The 19981-nt window shown below is 41.4% G+C and overlaps 1 protein-coding gene across 1 annotated transcript in view; it reads right to left on the reverse strand.

Moving 5' to 3' along the window:
- magi1b (membrane associated guanylate kinase, WW and PDZ domain containing 1b) overlaps positions 1 to 19617 on the reverse strand; it is a 142764-nt gene extending 123147 nt beyond the window's left edge. Inside the window, 1 exon segment of the mRNA XM_046076068.1 lies at positions 18805 to 19617. Within this exon segment, the coding sequence (XP_045932024.1) occupies positions 18805 to 19102 (298 nt within the window). The 5' untranslated portion in view covers positions 19103 to 19617.
- Positions 19618 to 19981: the final 364 nt, after the last annotated feature.

A 19981-nucleotide genomic window follows, 5' to 3' on the forward strand; every position in this document is an offset into this window, starting at 1 on the left:
CACACACACACACACACACACACACACACACAGGGCCTGTGGTCAAGAGCCTGGATACTAAGAGAACAAAGCAACACATTTTTCCATTGCTCACTTTTTTTTTCCTTTTTCTTTCTTTTTTTTACAAAAGGGAGCACAGCTATGACATCATTTGTTTAAAACTGCATTCAAATATAACCATCTTCCCAGCAATATCCTGTGGAAACATTAATGCTACTTTCCCATATGTCTCTGCTGCATAAATGCTCTGCCTGATAAAAAAAGCAATATTCCCATATGTATGATGACTGAAATAAGTCATCATCAGACAGTTTGTCATACTAATCCCTTGGTCTTCGCTCTTCTGCATGCCATAGATTGGCAGAAGCTGGAACTGAAGAGTAGCCAGCCTATTGCTTATCAAGCCTGTGGGGGACAAAGGTGCAGGAGAGCACAGATGAATCTACTCTCAAGGGCTTTCTGGTGAAATTACATATTTCTATTCACAACTGAGAGGGCTGGAAGCTCTTATTACTCTAAAATATCTGAATGAAGTAGTGTAGCTATGGACCTCATTGGAATTCAGGGCTGCAACTAACAATTATTTTTATCTCAATTGTTTTTTTAGTTTTTGGTCCATAAAACATCAGAAAACTGTGAAAATACAGATCAGAATTTCTTAGAGCCCAAAGTGTCGTCAACAGTCTAAAACACTAAAATATTAAATCTGAGACAAGAAAAAAGCAGCACAGTCTAACATTTAAGTAGCTGGATTCATTAAATGTTGAAAATCAATTATCAAAATAGTTGCTGATTAATATTTGGTAAATTAACTGACTAATCATTGCAGCTCTGTTTGGATTTATATTATCTAGATGGTTGGACAAGCTCTATTAAACTAACCAATTTATATCACTGATTTGATTTCTAGTTAACAACAATTGTTCAGAGGGTTATGCAGATTTAATCTTCAGGATACATTCACTGTGAGTTTACAAGTGGGGCTGTCGCGATAACGCGGAGGATGGCAAGCACCGCAACAACCGCAATGTTCATACTGTACACTTCAAGGCTTGTTAAATTAATAAATGAGTGCTTCAAAAGTTCCACAACCGTAACAAGCTCTGTAAAGGTTCAAGGATGGATCGTCATGGGCTGTACGTGACCCGACTTCAAACTCTGAAGCTGTAAGTGTTGCCGTGTTGCCATGTTGTTTTACTGTTTATTTTAAAAGGTTAGCTAACTTGGTGTTAGCATATGTGCGTCTAACGTTGTGATCCTGAGGGACAGTCCAGAGAAACTGTGGACAGTAAGCCTCATTTGAATCTCACTAACTAAGGAACGTAGTGTGTCAGAAGCCTGCAGCTGTTTTTCATGTTGCTTTCTGTGGAAATTTAGTTATAACGTTACTACAGCGCAGTGGTTAGTTGTGGACAGCCGTTCTGCTCCACACCGGCGCGCGTTGCTGCAGTATGTAAATTGACTTGATATACGTGCCCTGAAGGTAACAATATAGCTATGTCTGAAAAAGGCACGGTCAAACTACAAAAAGGAGTTTGCTTGGCAATGTTGTTGACTAGCACGCAGCAGCTAGCTTGCTCAGACCATAAAGCTGCTGTTAGCGGTTCACTGTGCAGTGAGGTGACAGATACAGACACTCTTACTCTGCTATATGGCACCAAATTACTTCATTGATGAAAAATGCGATAAAAACGCATACTGTTGAGCCCAAACATATTGCTGTAGTGGAAATTTCTTCACCGCGACAGCCCTATTTACAAGTGAACGGATTTCAATAATTCTGTATTTCATACAAAATAACAGAAGTGTCCAGCACACCAACAAGTGGCAAAGACTCAACTCCAGCCAGATGTGGAAAACAATGCTGTAAAGAGAGACAGCAGGAATGTGGTCTGTCCGTCCTCAGACTGCTAAACAAAGTTATCTGCCTGCAACATCATGAGACTAAAAGCCTCTCCTCTCCCCGCCACTGTTTATCTACCGCTTTCCAAGTCTTGTGTGTGTCTGTCCGGGAAGATTTTATTTAGTTATCAGCCAAGCCCCTGGAGATGACCGGCGCCTCGGGATTTAGGACCTCTGTTGCCGTGACAACCAAAAGGTCACCTGACACCAATCACGTCAGACATCATGTTTACACTCTGCAGACGAACAGAGAGGGTAAGAGTGAAGGGATAGAGAGCGCTCAAGTGTGGTATTTAACCAGGGTAACGACAATATCAACACAAACAGTGGAGAGTTTAAGTGCCATCTACGGCTTAATATGCAGTTCTGGCACCCGCAACTGAAGCAACGATACAAATATGAAGTGCAGAGAGGTTTGACTGGCCCTGGGGAATTTGCATTCACCTGTGATGAAACAAGGGCACGGCAAAAATCTTTCCAGGAAGCAAAGCAGTCTCTGATCTGTCATCTTACATCACTCCCTCATGGTGTGTTCTGCCACCAAGCAAAGCCCTGTGCTCCTGCTGACAAATGGAGCGGAGGTATGCTGCAGTTTCACCCCAACCTGTTCGACAGGACTGGCAATGGGAACAGTGTAAACACATATTACACAAACACACACCGGAGCAGAAAGAACAGTTTGATAATATGATTGCTTTCCCTGGTGAGTAATCAGTTACTAATCATCAACGTGCCTGATAACTAATTCAGGAAACTGCTTTCAAATGACATCACAATTAAGTTATAAAGCATTGTGTCCCTTTGCCTACAAATTAAGAAATGCTGTTTTTCCCCCCAGTGTACATCTGTGTGCTCCAAGGGCTGTAACAATACATCAGTGTAACGACAAGTGAACTCAAACCACACTGTCTCCCACTTCTTTGTTCATTCATTTTTCCAAATGTTCCACTTTTGATGTAAATGACTCATAAAGAAAGCCTGACACCGGCATGTTCTTGTGCTGTCAACTGACCATAAACGTAAAGATAAAGAGCAAAACAGTCCCGACTGGCTATATTGGATTCCAACCATTCCCATCAAAAGGATAATGCATGGAGCTAATAAACACTGACTCACTGGCAGCATTGGTGGAGTCTCTATACTGTAGGTTACTAAACAGGAAAAATAGGTGTATATGAACAGATGGAGGAGAGTGTCAGTTTTCCAGGAATATGAGAACGTGTTGATGAGACATTCTGAGCCTTAATAATAAAAAGAACAGTATTAAAAAATATACTGAAAAAAATCCTATTATTATTATTCTTTGTCTTACTTGAATTACGGGCATAATCTTATTCTATGTTTTGGGAAATAAACAGGAAGTAAAATATTTTACATTATTATTATTTAGTTAGGTGTGGACTACAAACTAGAGCTCCATTTTTTAGCATATATTAGTTTACACTTCTAATCCAATCCATTTCTGTCAGGCTATAATGTAGAGTTTGCTTTATGCAAGATACCTTTCACGGGAAGCTGCCATTAAGTTCAGTCCATTTTACACATAACTTCACAGTGGTAATGCGGGGAGAAATGAGCGCTCACTGTGCCTTTAAATGTTCTGAGGAGATGAGGCAGATATTGACCGGTGAGACTCGGTGTGGATGAATAATAAACCAAACAACTCTATGACTGTGATCATTTTATTATCTTATTTATTACAAACAAACGGATGACACGAGTTATGTTTCAGATGATGACCCCTGTGATTAGCAGAGCCACCAGCTGGCAGGTTTTATCAACATGAATCTGATTGGCTTGTTTGTATTTGAACACTGAGAATGAAACACTCACCTGCCAAATGTTTAATTACACTGAGACCTGTCAGATTAGCCAGCATGTTCTCGAATTCACAACTGTGTCCCAACCATGTCCTAAACTCTACCCTACAGCACGGGAAATGTTACCTCTGAGTACCTCTGAATATCAACCAGAACAAAGGGCATGGTGGACAAAGGCGACACAATGGATTGAAGAAGTGACACACAGGAATTAAGAGTGGGAGCAACGGCGAGTCAGAGATAGTGAAAATGGATCTAAAGGGATGACAAACACCACCAAAAAAAGTCCCCTCAAAACGGAGACGAGAACTCAACCGCAGAGCTTGGTAACATATGACAATGCTGAAAACCACTCTTCTTATCACAGCCACTCCAGTTTTCCAGCTGTTTTCTGTGATAACATTGTTCAAAAGTGTGCAGTGCTTTCTATGACCTCCAAGAGGCTTGGGCCCAACACAATTCAACACTTGTAATAAACTCCCTCTCACAACAACAGTCTCTCCAGCTTTGAGGAGACAACTCCAAAACAGGCCTGCCATGTGCACCACTAAAAGAAAAACAAAACAGAGTCAGTGTGACAGAAAAGAGAGTACTACTCGTCCACGGTGACTCAGCAAGCAACTAGGCCACAATCCAGTCCCAACTGTCCCCTTATCAGCCCATTTACATCAAGAAGAATAGAAATCAACCGCCCCTGAAAAGAAACAGTGTGTCTGTGAGCACTCAGATCCTAAGAGCCCCACAGGGAAATTAGATTTCTTGTCTAATTTATGAGCTCCGCAGCCCAGTAGAGCTTCGGGTCATTGAGGGACGTCTGTGTCTTTGCCAGCAATCTTCTGCCTATTTGCGCCAATGAGTTTTTAAAATAGGTGATTCTCTATGTGTTAAAGAGATTGGTGTAATACATCACTGGTAAAAGAACTGTCATTTCACAGCAAGGTGCATCGAGTGGGAACATCAAAGAATGGGGGGGGGTTGCACATCACTTTTACAATGATGCGGATAGCTAGGCTAAAGAGATTCAATTGGGCTAGCAGGTAGAAAGATGAATTCTGTTTGACCATCAGTGTGGCCATCATTCGCAGCACTGATTTGATGGGCTTTTCTGCAGGAATGCAAGTCACAGTTGTATAAACCAGCCCAATCTTATCTCTAGCACAGACAACAGATATAGGTGCTGAAAAAGACAGAGTATATATATATATATGCTGAGGGTATGTCTTCATTACAGTGCATTTTAAGGATTGTGCTAAACCTCCCTTGAGTCTTATGGCGTGCTATAAATCCAGCAGACAAGAAAAACATTTTAGGCAAGGGGCAGCAGCATTTTCAGAAGTCCAAGCCATAGTGGGGCTCATGGTATAAAATAAAAAAGTGACAAACAGCAGACACCTGAGAGACTAAAATACTGAGCTTGGCCAGCTCCAGCTATGTAAACAGAGCATTCCTGAACAGTGGACAATGGAAAGCTGCAGTGATAGTAGTGGGGAATTACCAAGCGACAAATGGATTTCATACCAGGCACACACAACCATGCTCATTTGAGCAAACACACAGCTAAAAATCACATAAAAGCCTTGCAAACAGTATCAACAGTGTACTATGTGTGGTAAACTTCAGTTTCACCAAACCTCCATCAAGGCCGGCGGCAGGGAGTCAATGTGCTGCCAAGCAGTGGTTAGATGAACTGAAGATATAGGCATGATGACATGGCCTGAAGCATCAGTGTCAAGTCATAATCCTGCTGTATGGCACTATTTCCATATGGGAAACCTGTTTCCCACACTGTCACTGATGTTGTATTTTCTCTTAACTTTGGTTATTCAGCGAGCCACACCGTGAATACGTAAGAATTCAATACTGCATAGTGGGAAATGCAATTTCAGATAGATTAGGGTATTACCAAACACACAGGCAGCTGACCCAGTTTGATTTTACAGCCTCTCTGAACAGGGAAGGGTTTTGTAATATACATTAAATTAAAATTTAATTAATTAAATTTTTGTGAGGTCTATGTTCTACTTTAATTACAACTACAAAGTCTAGAGTGGCTGGCTCCAGAATTTGTTTACAGCATTTATGTGAGAAATGGGTGTTTCTGCTTAAAATATTAAAACTAGAGTAAAACGCCAAGCGTCTCTGTCTCATAACATTTGCTCGTTGCAGTGTAGGGAAGCAATATAAGTCAGTAACACCAGTATTTCATGGTGTCTCAAGTCTGCAGAAAATCAGAGATCGACAGAGTTAGATAGGCAATATGCTGCTTACTAAATATATCCTAAAATAACACTGAATCCCAAAAGAAAAATTGTAATGAAACCACAACAGAATTGAGTCATTGAATACAATACAGTCCTGACAAGATACCACAGAAAAAGGCCCATTAAGCCTCTCTGCTGTCAGCAGATTGTAAAATGATTAAGACTGGTGTTGCGTAAGTTTGGCTAATATGTCAAATGTGTAGTATGGGTACTTGAATTATAAAAGGATATGGACTCCCATTAAAAGAGTTTTCTTGTAAGTTTAGCTTTCATCAGAATACTGCGCTGAATCTACTTTATAGCAACTGCTGCTGGTGGGGGGTGTGAATCTTAAGTAGATTTAACTTGATGTCAGAGCCAGGATGGGGTGTGCGTCAAAATAAGAGACCCGTGGTAAGGGTGTACAATATCTTCTTCTTAAAAGAGGAGGATTATCATAAGCATGTGAAAATGTGTAGCCAAGATGTGAAAATCTACATATAGAGTAAACTGCTGTAGTGCTAGCTTAGCTTCCAAGATTTATCAGTCAGCCTGGCTTTACTACTGCCAGACTGACTGACTGAGAGGAACTTCTGCGTGTTATTTACAGTAAAAAAAAACAAAGAAAAAACAAGTCTTCAGTGTTGCTGCTAGTTGGGATGTGCAGTATTTACATTAAGCTTTTGTTTCATGCTAAATTTGTGTGGATTTGTGTGTTCAGGCTGGGTTCGTAAATAACTTGTGAAGTTAGAGAACAGAGCGGCTGAGCTGATGACATTGACATACAGAAGGTCGTGGAGATGTCACATAAACGGACGTCACTTCAAGAGACTGGACATAAACATCTGTGACTGATTGCAACAGTGAAAAGAGAAGATGGACACCAGTGACCTCTTAATTAAGACTCAATCCTTTTCCTGTCCTTGCTAATTAGTCTTGGTTTGTCTAATTAAGATTCTATCAGCAAGCAGTCACATTTCCCCTCACTGTATTGGTTTAATGAAGGCTGCACAGTTAATGATGAGTGTGTGGACTGCTTCTGTCTGAGAAAAAGGAGGACAAAGTATCGCTATTGTAGTTTTCATACACTATGTGTGCTGACCTTTAAGAGTTCTTATGCAGACTGACCTTTATGTTCCACTATCAGACTCACAAACGCACACAGTGGGACAGTGTAACTCTGTGCTGCCGTGGTGCTACCAGGACAATCAAAGCAGCAAAGCCATCACAGGGCTGTAGGCTTACTCTGACTCACTTCTCCAAATAATTATCACATGCCCTATCCCAGTTACTATGACCAAAAGGACCAGAAGAATCCCTTAGAATTCAATAATGTTTAGCCCACATTACCTGTCTCACACTGTCATTAAGGAGTTGTTGATAAAGGATTAGGTCTGCCTCCATTCGTGGTGTTTTGCCCCTAGAAAGCTCTTCCAAAATTGAGGCTCGAGTTGCAATTACTAATGAATTAATCTATTAGTTGTCGACTATTAAAGTAATCACCAACTATTTTGAATTGGTTTGAGTCATTTTTTAAGAAACAAGTACACTGATTTCAGCTTCTTAAATGTGAATATACTCCTCTATGGCAGTAAACTGAATATCTTTAGGTTGTGGACAAATAAAAACATGTGAGGACGTCATCTTGGGCTTTGGGAAACATTTTTCACCATTTTCTGACCAAACAAACTAATTGATTAATCGAGAAAATAATGGACTTCACTGGCTTTCACTTTAGCAACAATAGCTAGCTACATATAGAGACACACACACACACACACACACACACACACACACAGAGACAGAGAGACTTTGGCAATGAGCTCACTTCTTTTGTTATTTTTGTTTAGCACAAACAAGTAAATACCACCCCTCCAAGATCCATTTCAGAACAATCAGCTTACCGTAAAACTTTGAATAATAGCCCGGGCTTTTATTTGCTAAAATCACTGAATTGACCCTGCCTTTATTTGGGACAGGCGTCCATATGGGACAGGCCTTTAATTCTTTTTGTACAAAACTGAAACTACTATCAAACAGTTTATTTATTTCAAACAGAATAATACTTGTGTAAAAATTTTCAAATAATATCAAATACACATCATTTATTTGATCTAGCTCCGACAGATGGCATATGCGCTTTTATTTTGAAGGCGATGGACTTCACATAGCAGGATTCACAACTTGGATTCATTTTTATGAAAAGCTGTTTTGATTCTTTTGATCGGTGGACCCTTACAGACTAAAGGAAGATAAATAATCAAGGAACGGACACATTTGGGCTTAACAAGCGGACTTTACGAGCAGACTTAACAAGCCTTCAAAGTTAAAGTGAGTCAGAACTTTTTCCCCCTTTTCCTCTCTTGTACCATGCAGGTTACACCGGTAAATCTAGAAGAATTAGACTTTGGGGCTCGTTGTTTCCGTTAAATGAACTGAACGATTGAATTGTGGAGAATCTAACCGAAACGATGTGTAGCATGTTCATAATGATATACTGATCATACCTTTAAACATTAATATTTGTAGTAACGATCTAAGCAGCTTAGAAGCAGCTAAAGCGGTCGACCCTACGGGGTTTAAGAGGTTTTATACATCCAAAGAACTTCTATAAAAACCAGACCAGGCGTTAAATTGAGGCAAGCGTTTATTTGTCAAAATGTGTTCCCACACCAGGCCAGTAAAGGAGATAGGCGGCTATTTGGGACTCCTATACTCCTATACTAATTGAAGTTTTACGGTAAATCATATATTGCATTTGAATTGACTACAGAGGCTACAAAAAGTAAAGAATCTTTACTGTGGGGCCCCCAATATATACTGAATCATTCAGTGTGTATACGGCTAAAGTTAAAAAAGCAAGAAACTACTGGAAACAATTGACTTTAATTCGAGTGGTACAGAGATCTGTGCTGATTCAGTCATGCAATGAGTGCCCAGCTTTAGGGGACACACTAGCACAGCTGATGCAAAGTCATCACGCAGAGCCACGCAGTCCAACACAGGGATATCAGATAGCTATAACCAGTTATTACTGAACACCCATCAGCACTCGGAGGCCACCTGCAAAGCTGATGACACAAGCATATCTCTGCTGTCATCATAAGAGATTACCAAAGCCATTTGGTATCCGGAAGGTTTCCAGCTAACAGCAGGACACACTTGCACTGACTGAAGAAGTTTTTGATGGCAGGGGAAACCCACACAGACACGGGGAGAACATGCAAACTCTACACAGAAAGGCTGTGACGACCGGGGTTTGAACCCGGGACCTTCTTGCTGTGAGGCCATAGTGCTATCCACTGGACCATCATGCCGCAGATGGGAGAACTGCTACTTTTTTAACAGAGCACTCGTCTTCTACGTACATAATGTACAAACACACAAAGATCACATACACAAACACATTTTAGATTTATCTGTCGTTTTCTCAGGGACATCAAAGGAATGGTTCAACATTTTGGAAAAAACACTTATTTGCTTTTGTACAAAAAGCGTGAAAACAATTCACCATTTTTACCATTTCTTTGCCGGGAGCAGTCCTTTCCTGAAGTCTCCACTGCTTTGCAGCTGCTCCAGGGCCAACAGTCCCCATAAAATGGTAAATTATCGGTTTTTGGCTTCATTCATTGTGCTACAGTCATATATAGTTTGTTAATTAGCGAGCTTTACTTGTGCTTGTATATTAAGACGGACTTCCACAGCTTCAGACTTTATGCTAAGCAAAGCTAAGTGCCTACTGGCCCCAGCTACATATATCATATAGACCTGAGATAAGATTCAATCTTTCTAAAGGCCAATTTATACTTCCGCGTAGAATCTACGCTGTAGGTATGCAGTAGCCTGATGCATACCTCAGTAAAAATGCAATTACACGTTGCAGCGACGCAGACTGCAAGAACTGTGATTGGTCGACTTGGTACCATCGCATTTCCTCCAAGACCCCAAGGAAGTGCTCCGTCCTTTGAAGCCAATTGCCAAGTCAAACTATTCCTTTAAAGAGCAGCAGTGCCTCACTGACTACATACGCATGAATTAGTAAATTACTTCCTCAGGAGAATATCACCACTGTTGGTTCATCAAGACAAAACGTTTGCACATATGTCCGTGATCATTTCCTTACCACAAACCTTAACATGTTACTAAAATGTCTTTCTTACTCTAAATCGTTCTCAGCCAATTATTTTACTCATAATCCACCACACTCTCCCTTCACAGTGACTACCACCCACATAAAGCTATCTTCAATGCTCTGCCACACACCGTCATCCATAACTGCTGTGAAGTGACCTGTGGGAGGTTCTTTTCATTAGGAAACTTAAGCAGGAAAAGGAAAGGGTGGGGGACTCAGTCAGAATAGGTCGACTCCTTAATAAAAGCCGTCACAATTCCCATATTCAGATGACAATGAGTGTGGAGATAATAGATGAAGACAAGCGGGGGTAATAAAGAGTAGACAAGATGAATAGAGTGACGAAAGATGAGGAGGAGGAGGAGGAAGGCAGTGTGGTTCAGCGAGGCATTGTTGTGCGCTGCATAATTGCCAGTGCAGGAAGACCCCGGGAGCTTGGGCCCGAGTGTGCGCATGTGTGTTCACTGTCGCGGACAAACAGACAGACCCGTGTCTAAATCCTCTTAATCAGGGCTAGACTGTTCTCTAAACCTGTAGATACTCCCCTGTTTTGTCTGCCTGCACACATGAATGAGCATGAGTAAGCTTCCCAAAGACTTTACATTAATGGGATTTGTGTAAACACACCCCGAGGTCTCAACCAGAACCTAATTAAAAGGTAAAGAAAAGGAGGAAGCAGACTGGGGAGGAAAGGCCTCTATATCTCTAGGAGTCTGAGAGATAGATAGAAGTATACACACTAGTTTATCTGGGTGCAACTGCTACTAGAAAAATAACAAGCTGACGATTAACTTTATTCCAAGTGTCTTCTTACTATCTTGTATCTCCAGAAGTCATATATGCTGCAACATATTACAGAAACATGACGTGAAGTTAAAAATGCAAAAGCCCTAAACTATGTTTCTTTGTGCAGAAGTCCCTGCTGAATTAAAAACTTATAAAACCTTAAAACTTTTCAAGAGACTAGCAGCATTTTTTTGGGCACATCCACTTGCTACTGGGTCTAGTGAGTCTCAGCTACATTAATAATGCCCACAGCCTCTACCAATCCCATCATTTTTACTTCCTAGTCGTGCCCGCTGCAGGCCTAACCACATCTCATCTGAGTTGAACAGCAGCAGAGCTGACAGAAAGGGTTTGGCCATGTCAGCCTGTCTGGCACGCACGCCAACATGTGTACATGTGCGCACGGCATTACTATCTGCAGGCGTACATGTGATCCCATTCCTGACTTGACAGAAAAGAACCGCCTTTGCTCAAACATTGTAAAGGCTGCGTGCACTGTGAAGGCTGGCGGAGAGACCAGTGTCAGCTGCTTTTGAAGTGACTGTAGGTTTGTTTCTTGGTACAATATCTCACCACCCAGCTTCTGACTTCACATTTGCCGCATTTACATATTAAAAGGTCATTTTTTGTTGAAGTCTTAACGATCTACTATAGCTACTACTATATACTAGCTATAAAGTTTAAACAGCAGCCCGTTTTAGCTTGAACTCAACCACTTCACAACTTTAAAAAAAATGCATACAAAGAGACTCTCAGAGCCATTTGAACTGTTAGCTTAGTTTAGCAAGGCTTCAAAATAAGTGAGAGTGAATGAGTGGAAGGTACGGTGTAAATTTGTCCCACACACTTCAACACTGTAAACTACTAGCTTACTAGTAAAAGTACGTTTTCGTTTTAAAACTGAGACATTTTGCTACGTTTGCACCTCCCGTCCAGTAGGGCTGAACAATTAATTGCATTTGCGATATTATCGCAATGTGACAAAACGAGATTTTCTAATCACAAAGGCTGCGATTACACTCTGGTCACATGACACCCAGAGTAAAGCAGTCTGCAGACGAAGCATCAACTTTGCCCGTTACACTGTACCTTGACTTGTTGTTGTACAATTTCCTTAAGCTTGACAGAAGCTGACACTACAGAAACTTTAGTGTCACACAGGGAATGAAAGTAGCACCTGCCACCCGAGGGTAACTTGGTGATGGTGGGTAAAATCGTCGGGCCATCCGCCACTTTGACAGACAGGAAGACACGTGTAGTAAGGTAAGCGTATTGTGGCGATCGGCGCCTGCCTCACACACACAGCCACCAGTCAGCTCAGGAAATATCTGAGAAACAGTGTTTCAAACCAAGTCTGTCCCAAGTTACAGCCTGGAGCCAGTGTGCTGCTTACTGGTATCGGAGGCTGCCGGGGAACTCCGGTGTTTTCAGAGAATTATTAAGCTTGTCTATTAAACACGAGAGGCGTCACTTGGTTTTTATTGGCCAACTTTTGAATTGAACCGCAAACTGAGTATTTTTTGTTTGCTTACTGGGATATAAAACTATAGACTCCTAGGAGATTTGAACTGAGACAAGGACTCTAATTGGTGGTTGAACTGTGTGTTTTGTACTGAGCGCTTACTGTATAATACACGGTGGTGAACTTAGTTGTTCTTGTGGTCTGTAGGTATGCCTACCTGTTGATATTATAAATTTAATGCCATGACTTTACTCTCAAATTATCCTTCTTATATTATTAAAATCTGATACTTTTTCTCAACCATTGCTCCTAAAAATAATTCATGCAATTCATGCATCACCTAATTTCATCAAACACAGACCTGACCCACAAGAAAGAACAGTGTATGTTTAAATCTATCTAATATTGTGTTGGTCATAGTATACACTGATTTGCTGCTTGTCTGTTTTGAATAATACAGAAGGTAAAGAGCTTAAAAATGATTGCATATTAAATCGTAATTGCAATATCGGTTAAAAAAAAAACAGACCTAAAACAGAGAAGCTTGAGAACGCTGCCGACCCTGTTTTCACTTTAAAACTCAGGGTAACGTTTTAGTGCAGACAGGCGAAAATGGTCGACTTTAAAAACGATGACGCAGACACTCACATTTGGCTTCCTGAGTGGGTCTTAAAAGTCATGCAAAGAAAAAACACAAAGCTACGGACAGTGTTTTTGTTAGTGTTATTTTTTATTAAAATATGTTGTGCTGTGCAAATAACACTTTTGCGACGACTTCCAGTCTGTTTTACGCCGCCACAATCACTTTGGTAACACTCCTGTGTTACTTTTAGTAAGAGACACCTCGTTGCCGGCCCAAAAAAACACATTATTTACCAACTTGTTTTAGTTGCTTAAAGTTACTTTTTAAGCAACTAAAACAACATGGATGTTTTCAGGATCTTAACTCTTCATAAAAAAAAACTTTGACGTGAAACTGACTGATCTGAGATTGAAAGGTAATTTCTCTAACACTGAGAATCATCATATATCCCTACTGGGGGATTATGCTAACCAAGCAGTAGGATTGACAGTGTGGCAATAAGTGAGTAGATTTGTCAACTCATTTCACCGTACACAGTTACCTTATAGGCACTGAACCAATGCAGCCTGATTAGGGCTTTCATTTTCCTGTGTGTCCTGACACTCATAAGGAGCTCAGCATGTCATGGTTGGATAGATGGAAAAAAGCTAAAGCGTGGTAAATGACTCCGTGCTACAAATCCTCAGGAACTGACCACTGAGAAGAGAGTGTTGACAGATTTCCTTAGAACTGGTTTGGAATTAGCCTGAAAAGGGTCTCAAGGGTAAACTGTCAATGATGACTTTACCCATTTTCTTAGTAATAGCTACAACAGCTATAAAATGAACAGCTGCCTTAGACATCTATGCAGGGGCTTTAATTTCCAATGTGAACCACAGTAGCGGCCATTCTGAAAAACAGCAATTCATAATGTCATGCAGTCAACTACTGTTAAAAATATCAAACAACCTGTTTCTCTTTGGGCCTGATGTCCCTCTGTATTCAGGACTTCCTTCAGGAACTTTTGCCAGCCGTGTTCCTCAGAAATATACACTCTTCTGGTCATGTATACAATTTGAGGACACTGGATAAGAGCAGTCTTCAAAGCAAAGTAAAGGGAACTGCATCACTGCCTCCCCTGCCCTACTAAACTCACTATCGTAAATGAGTTGGCCTCTCTCTTCCTCTGACAGAGTGTGTAACTGCAAGAGCCAAGTGTGACCAATTCCCATTCACCCTCAACACAACGGCCCACACTTGAACTAATTAGGAAAAGAAAGACGATTCTTTGGCAAACAAGAGAAAAGACCGCACACGTGTGCATATGAACCTCTTTAGTGGGATTACAAAAAGCACTGCATTAGTGAGACAAAATTTCATGGTCTATTTAGCTGGTAACGGAGTGTCCCTACACTGCATTTAAATACAGAGCTTAAGCTGAGTGCCGACATACACACAAACACAAATTCAGCTCAAAGTAAGCAAGATGCTTTTACTGTACACATGTGGCTTCTATCTCTCCCTCTTTCTCGGTCATACCCACACACACACACACACACACACACACTCTGTCACACATGTAAACACACACCCCAAAATTGAAGCCAGAGATCTTTTCCAAAGCCGGGGCATGAGGGAGGAAGTCATGTCGTCCCACCGCTGTCAGAGAATACAAAGGTGGAAGAATGGTTGGGGCAAGAAGGGGTGTCCAACTTCCTGCTGAGAGAAAGGAAATAAACAATTCCATATGCAATCCCTGCCAGGAACACTCACACATACATGCAGGGCTAGGAGTTAATGCAGTGTTGTAGTTGTAAATTTGAGCAGGAGGGCCCTAGTTAGCAACTCACAGCGCCATATGAAGGGTGGAATATTTTCTGCTTCCAGAAATGTATAGCTAGCAAGGCCTTGTTCATCACACCAGCTCCACAATATAATGCAGCTTGGAAAGAAATATACTCCTCCAAAGCTGTAGTTCCACAATACCTGATTGGTCTGGGGAAACGACAGTTGGTTTTACTAGTTTCCTTGTGTGTGTGTGTGTGTGTGTGTGTGTGTGTGTGTGTGTGTGTGTGTGTGTGTGTGTGTGTGTGTGTGTGTGTGTGTGTGTGTGTGTGTGTGAGAGAGACACACACGCGGCAAATCCTGCCTGGGGGAACCCGTGAACTCTGAGCCACTGTACCATTTTTCATGTCCAGAACATGTCGTAAACCTTAAACTTAATTACAATTAGAATCTCAAATTCAGAGCGTAATAGTGCCCAGTCTTTCTGTACACATGAAAAATGCAGTACAAGAATACATACACACCATCACAGACATTTCCCTGATTATTAAACGCACCCAACCTGTGCACTAACACCAGAGAAAGCATGACACTCATCTGCTGTCAATCTGAAACCTCTCTGTTGTGATTGCGTGTTTGTACAGGAATGTGTTTGTGATTGTTTTGCATATATGGAGCACTACGTCATCATCTTGTGAAGATTATCCGTACAGAAGTCCCTGGCATTTATCCGATTGATAAGTCTCAACATAATGGGAATTTCTGGCACGTGCACAGCATACGTCTTTGTCACTAAAGCACATCTCCGTTTGAGTAGTAAACAATAAACTGCATTAGGACAGGGTCAGTGACTGCTTGTTTAAAAGGGCGAGGAGTGAGAGTGCATGTCTGTGTTTGTATGTAACAGACCTCAATTACGTAATCTACTTACTTTCCCACAGTTTCCGCCCGATTGATACACAGTGATGTAGACTTGGGCTCACCTGCAGTGCACACAGTGTGTGATCTGCAGTAAATGTGTGTGTGTGTGTGTGTGTGTGTGTGTGTGTGTGTGTGTGTGTGTGTGTGTGTGTGTGTGTGTGTGTGTGTGTGTGTGTGTGTGTGTGTGTTGTACTTTTTCACAGATACCCAAAGCAAACATTCCAACCTCTGCACCAGAACTGTTTAGAGCCCCTTATCACCTCAGACTAGAAATGCCCGTGTGTGTGTGTGTGTGTGTGTGTGCGCGCGTGTGTGTGTGAGCATGCATGTATGCATACTAACAGGTCTGGACAAAGTGCTGAGGGTCCCGACCTAACAGTTTTCAACACGTCTTTTTATGCGGTTGACAGTCGACAAAAATGCTTTTTGAATATCAGTGAGGTAAACCACCGCAGTGGTACCTCTCTCCACACATTTCACTTGATTAGAGTGAGAAAATGGCACAAGCTCTGGGTAAAATTAGGTCACTTTTACAGATGGCCCTTGTTGCCAAGCATATTTTCCCAATTAAGGCTGATTAGGGAGGGAAATTCCCAGGCAGTGTGAATTATTAAAAACTTGAAATGGAATCTGATCATGTGACGATGTATGGCGGTGACACCCGACATCCCCAGATGGGGTCCTGGAAAATGGGGGAGCTGGGAGCCCTGAGGCTTCTGCAAAGTGAGAAGTGAGTTTCCTCCAATTGTGAGAAGTCAATACAAACTACATACATTTGGGGTGGGGGCGTAATCAACACTGGCTGATGTTACATGAAAGGAATTTTTAAATTGTGATTCCACTGAAGGTATTTACATGAGTGCTAAATAAAATGACCAGATAGTTTTATATTTTAATATTTAGATGCCACACAATGACAATGATTCAGCAAAAGCGCTCCCAAAGCAGCACTCGACCACTTGGCACCGTTATTTGTTCATAAATGATCATTTTTGATCCGTTAAATCAATATATTCAAACCAGCACTTTCAAACTGAATTAAAGCCCCTACCCCTCTTTGATTCAACCACACAGGTGTCTTCACTTATGCCTGATTAGACTACTTCTCTACAGTGTCAGACTTTTACAGACTGACAAACTGTCCCGTTAGTTTTATTGCACTAGTCTGGTAGGGCAGTTTAAACACCTTTATCATGCTTCTTAGTATACTAAGCCTTTTTCACAAAAGTCATTTTGATATGCCACAGTAGGAAAAGCACAGGTGTAAACAATAAAATTAATGACGCTATTTTGCTGGCCGGCTCACCGTCACCGGTCACTGGGACACTTCAATAAAAACAAGGCCATCTTTAATGCTTTATTAGTTACACCTGAGCTTTTCTACTATGACAAGTCAAAATGCCAGCTGTAAAAAAAAATAAATAAATAAAAGGCCTATTGTTTAGCGACATCACATAGCCTAATCACTGGCATGGCTCCGCCCACCAGAGGTCTGATTAGCCAATAAGTGAAAACACCTGTGTGCAGGACCTTTCATTTAACACTGTTCAACTTGTGCTCAAACGGAATTAGGGCAATTTTTACCTTTGAAGAGTATTTCAAACTGTGAGACATTAAAGTTGCCACATGCTGAATGTCTGAGAAAAATGTAATCCATTTTAGCTTAAAACTACAGTGGATGACTGGTTCAAAAACCTTTAATCAGAGAGTAGGAACTAATCAGTGATGTCTTCTGGTGTTGTGTTTGTTTAGAACAAAAACTTCCACTTCAGAGCACGCAACTGCTCAGCACTATTGTAAACAAATTAGACCACGGTAGAGATGGTGGTGGCCTCTGGTACACATATGACATCAGAGCTGGAGCACGTTTTCCCATTAGCCCCAATGCACCCCATCCCTAAATGAATGTTTTCATGTTCAGATGAAGGTTTCCTTCTTCACTTTACATTAAAATAAAGATTTTTCAGTGTGCCTTTGTTCAGAGAGCGTATTGTACAAGATGCCACTCTTGACTCACTGGAAGAATAGCCCATTCATCCATATTAATACCAAAGTGATTTCTTTCTTCCCCAACTGTAATGTACACAATGGGATATGCAGGTGGATGCTGATGTTACATTGTACATGTAGCGCCTTTAAAAAGTCTACTGCCACTTCTGAACAGGCCGAGCCAATACTGCTGCCAGCGTTCACAGGTTATAAATATCTGAAATTGTCCTTGAAGAGTTGCTGCGCTTTTGTCTGTCTCTACAGGAAGTCAGTGTGGCCCAGGCTGGCTCCGAGCATCCCTTCAGCAGTCTGCTTTGCCATGCTGGGAGCCTGTCAGAGTGGCTCAGCGTCAAACTGCCCAGCCCTGCTGAGTCAAGCTGACCATGAACAAGCCAAACCAGCCACAGTGGCCTGATGTTTTGCGTTCCTGTTAGGTGCTAGAGATGTGTTGCCTGTCTAGCCTGTTTCAGGAATCACCAGATACTGTCTAGCCCCAACAGACCTGGGGTAACTCAAACTTTTCTTATTATCTGTTGGTTCAGTAGATCTGTATAAAGAAATCACTTCTTTATTTCATATAATGTGACAGGCAAAACTGAGGGTAAACCTTGCATCCTGTGGTATCACTTCCAGGCCCCCTACATGAGCAAATTTAGGATAGCTTAATTCTCTTTAAAGCAATGGAATGACTGAATCCTGTAAGGATGTGATTCAACTGACACACTTTTTCTGACATTTATGTCAAAAGAGAAGCTGAATTAACAATATGTTGTCTGCATCCCGATATCTGGTATTTTTTCTAGTATGGGAGGGAGGAAAGTACACACCAAACGACATTCAAATATCTGTCAATTTAACTTGGCCTCGCTAATAATAATGTCACCAGTTCCTGAGGTTTTGTCACCCACTCTTTCAGGTTCGAGAAGCGAACATTGCGCCTGGCAAAACTTATTTCAACATTTTCCAAATACATTTTTACTCCTTCCTGGAAGCAACGCCGACTTAAACGTATCAATTTTGATACACTTTTAAGCTTAATTGTACATTGTATGTGTGCCGAATTGAGAAGTGCTATCTTCTGTTTTGATAAAAGGCTTGGCACAACATCTTCAACTTCTGTAATTTTTCTGAAAACTTGGCAGCATATTAAACGGCAGAAGTTTGAAGGGAGTTTTGCGTGTGCCGCTGCCTCTACGAGCGCTTACCTTGCTTGACAGTTTTCAACCTGACGGGACCTTTGCAGTTCTTTATCACTGTCTGTACGTCGTACAAAGGTAATCCCGATATCGAGAGATTCTCCACCTCCAGGAGCACGTCCCCATCATTTAATTTTCCACTTTTGTAAAGCACGACATCCTCCTTAACTTGGCCGATGTAGGCGAACTCTCCGTTCTCCGCGCCGCCACGAAGTGGCACATTCAAGTCACCACGGGCATCTTTAGAGACGGAGCACTCGTTCACTTTGAAGGTCCAGTGGTTTTTCTTGAGCACGGGTTTGGACATTGTGAACAGTTATGAGCCTACACCAACACAGGCGGGCTCTGCCACTGGGATGAGAAACAGTCACAGCAGCAGCTAATGCCTCTCAGTAAGTCGACTTGTATCCGAGTGAAGCGCAGCAAACTTTCGTCTTCTTCCACAGGAACATGAGTGCCTCTCGCAGTATTGTCCCACCGCTCTCCCGGAGTGAGAAATCAAGCCATTCTTGTCAGGATTAAGTCGCTTCTTACTAAGCAGATATTGTTTTCATAATTTTTTTAACATCCCTGCAGTTTAATCGATGTCATTTAAAGTCTGCCACGATCCAACTCACGCCTCGTGTCCTCGTGTCCACTTATTAAATTGTCTCAGTTGTTCCTGTAAACTCACTTTAAATATTGTTTCTTTCCGTCCTCCAGTTAACAGCGTCTGCACTCTCTTTATCGGTGGCTGACACCGTCCTCGGCTCGTTGAACCAGGTACGACGCTCTCGTGCACTTAGCTGAATCTCACTCTGCTCTGCTGTGGCGCTGGGAGTGTGTTGCTGTTCGTGCTGCATTCATGTGCTGTCAGAAAGTTCAAGATAGGTTCACACGAACGACCCGACAACAATATGAATATACTTTATTTTACAATAAGCAAGTGGCATTTCGAAATTGTTTAACTTTTTATTTTCATGCAATGTATTTTAAATGAATTTAATTGCTTTAATGTCTTTATTATTTTACGCAGATACATGCTAAATGAATTACAAGCCAGTAAGAACTTAGGCTACTTAGAGCTAAGAACTAGCAAGAGACAGCTAGATTTTGAAAGTATCCAACAGCCACAGAGACCAGATAAAAAAATAAAAAAATAAATTAAGACCATTTGATTCATTGATATGAGAATTTCAACAAATAT

Source organism: Micropterus dolomieu, linkage group LG18, assembly GCF_021292245.1.
Source record: "Micropterus dolomieu isolate WLL.071019.BEF.003 ecotype Adirondacks linkage group LG18, ASM2129224v1, whole genome shotgun sequence".
Classification (NCBI taxonomy): domain Eukaryota; kingdom Metazoa; phylum Chordata; class Actinopteri; order Centrarchiformes; family Centrarchidae; genus Micropterus; species Micropterus dolomieu.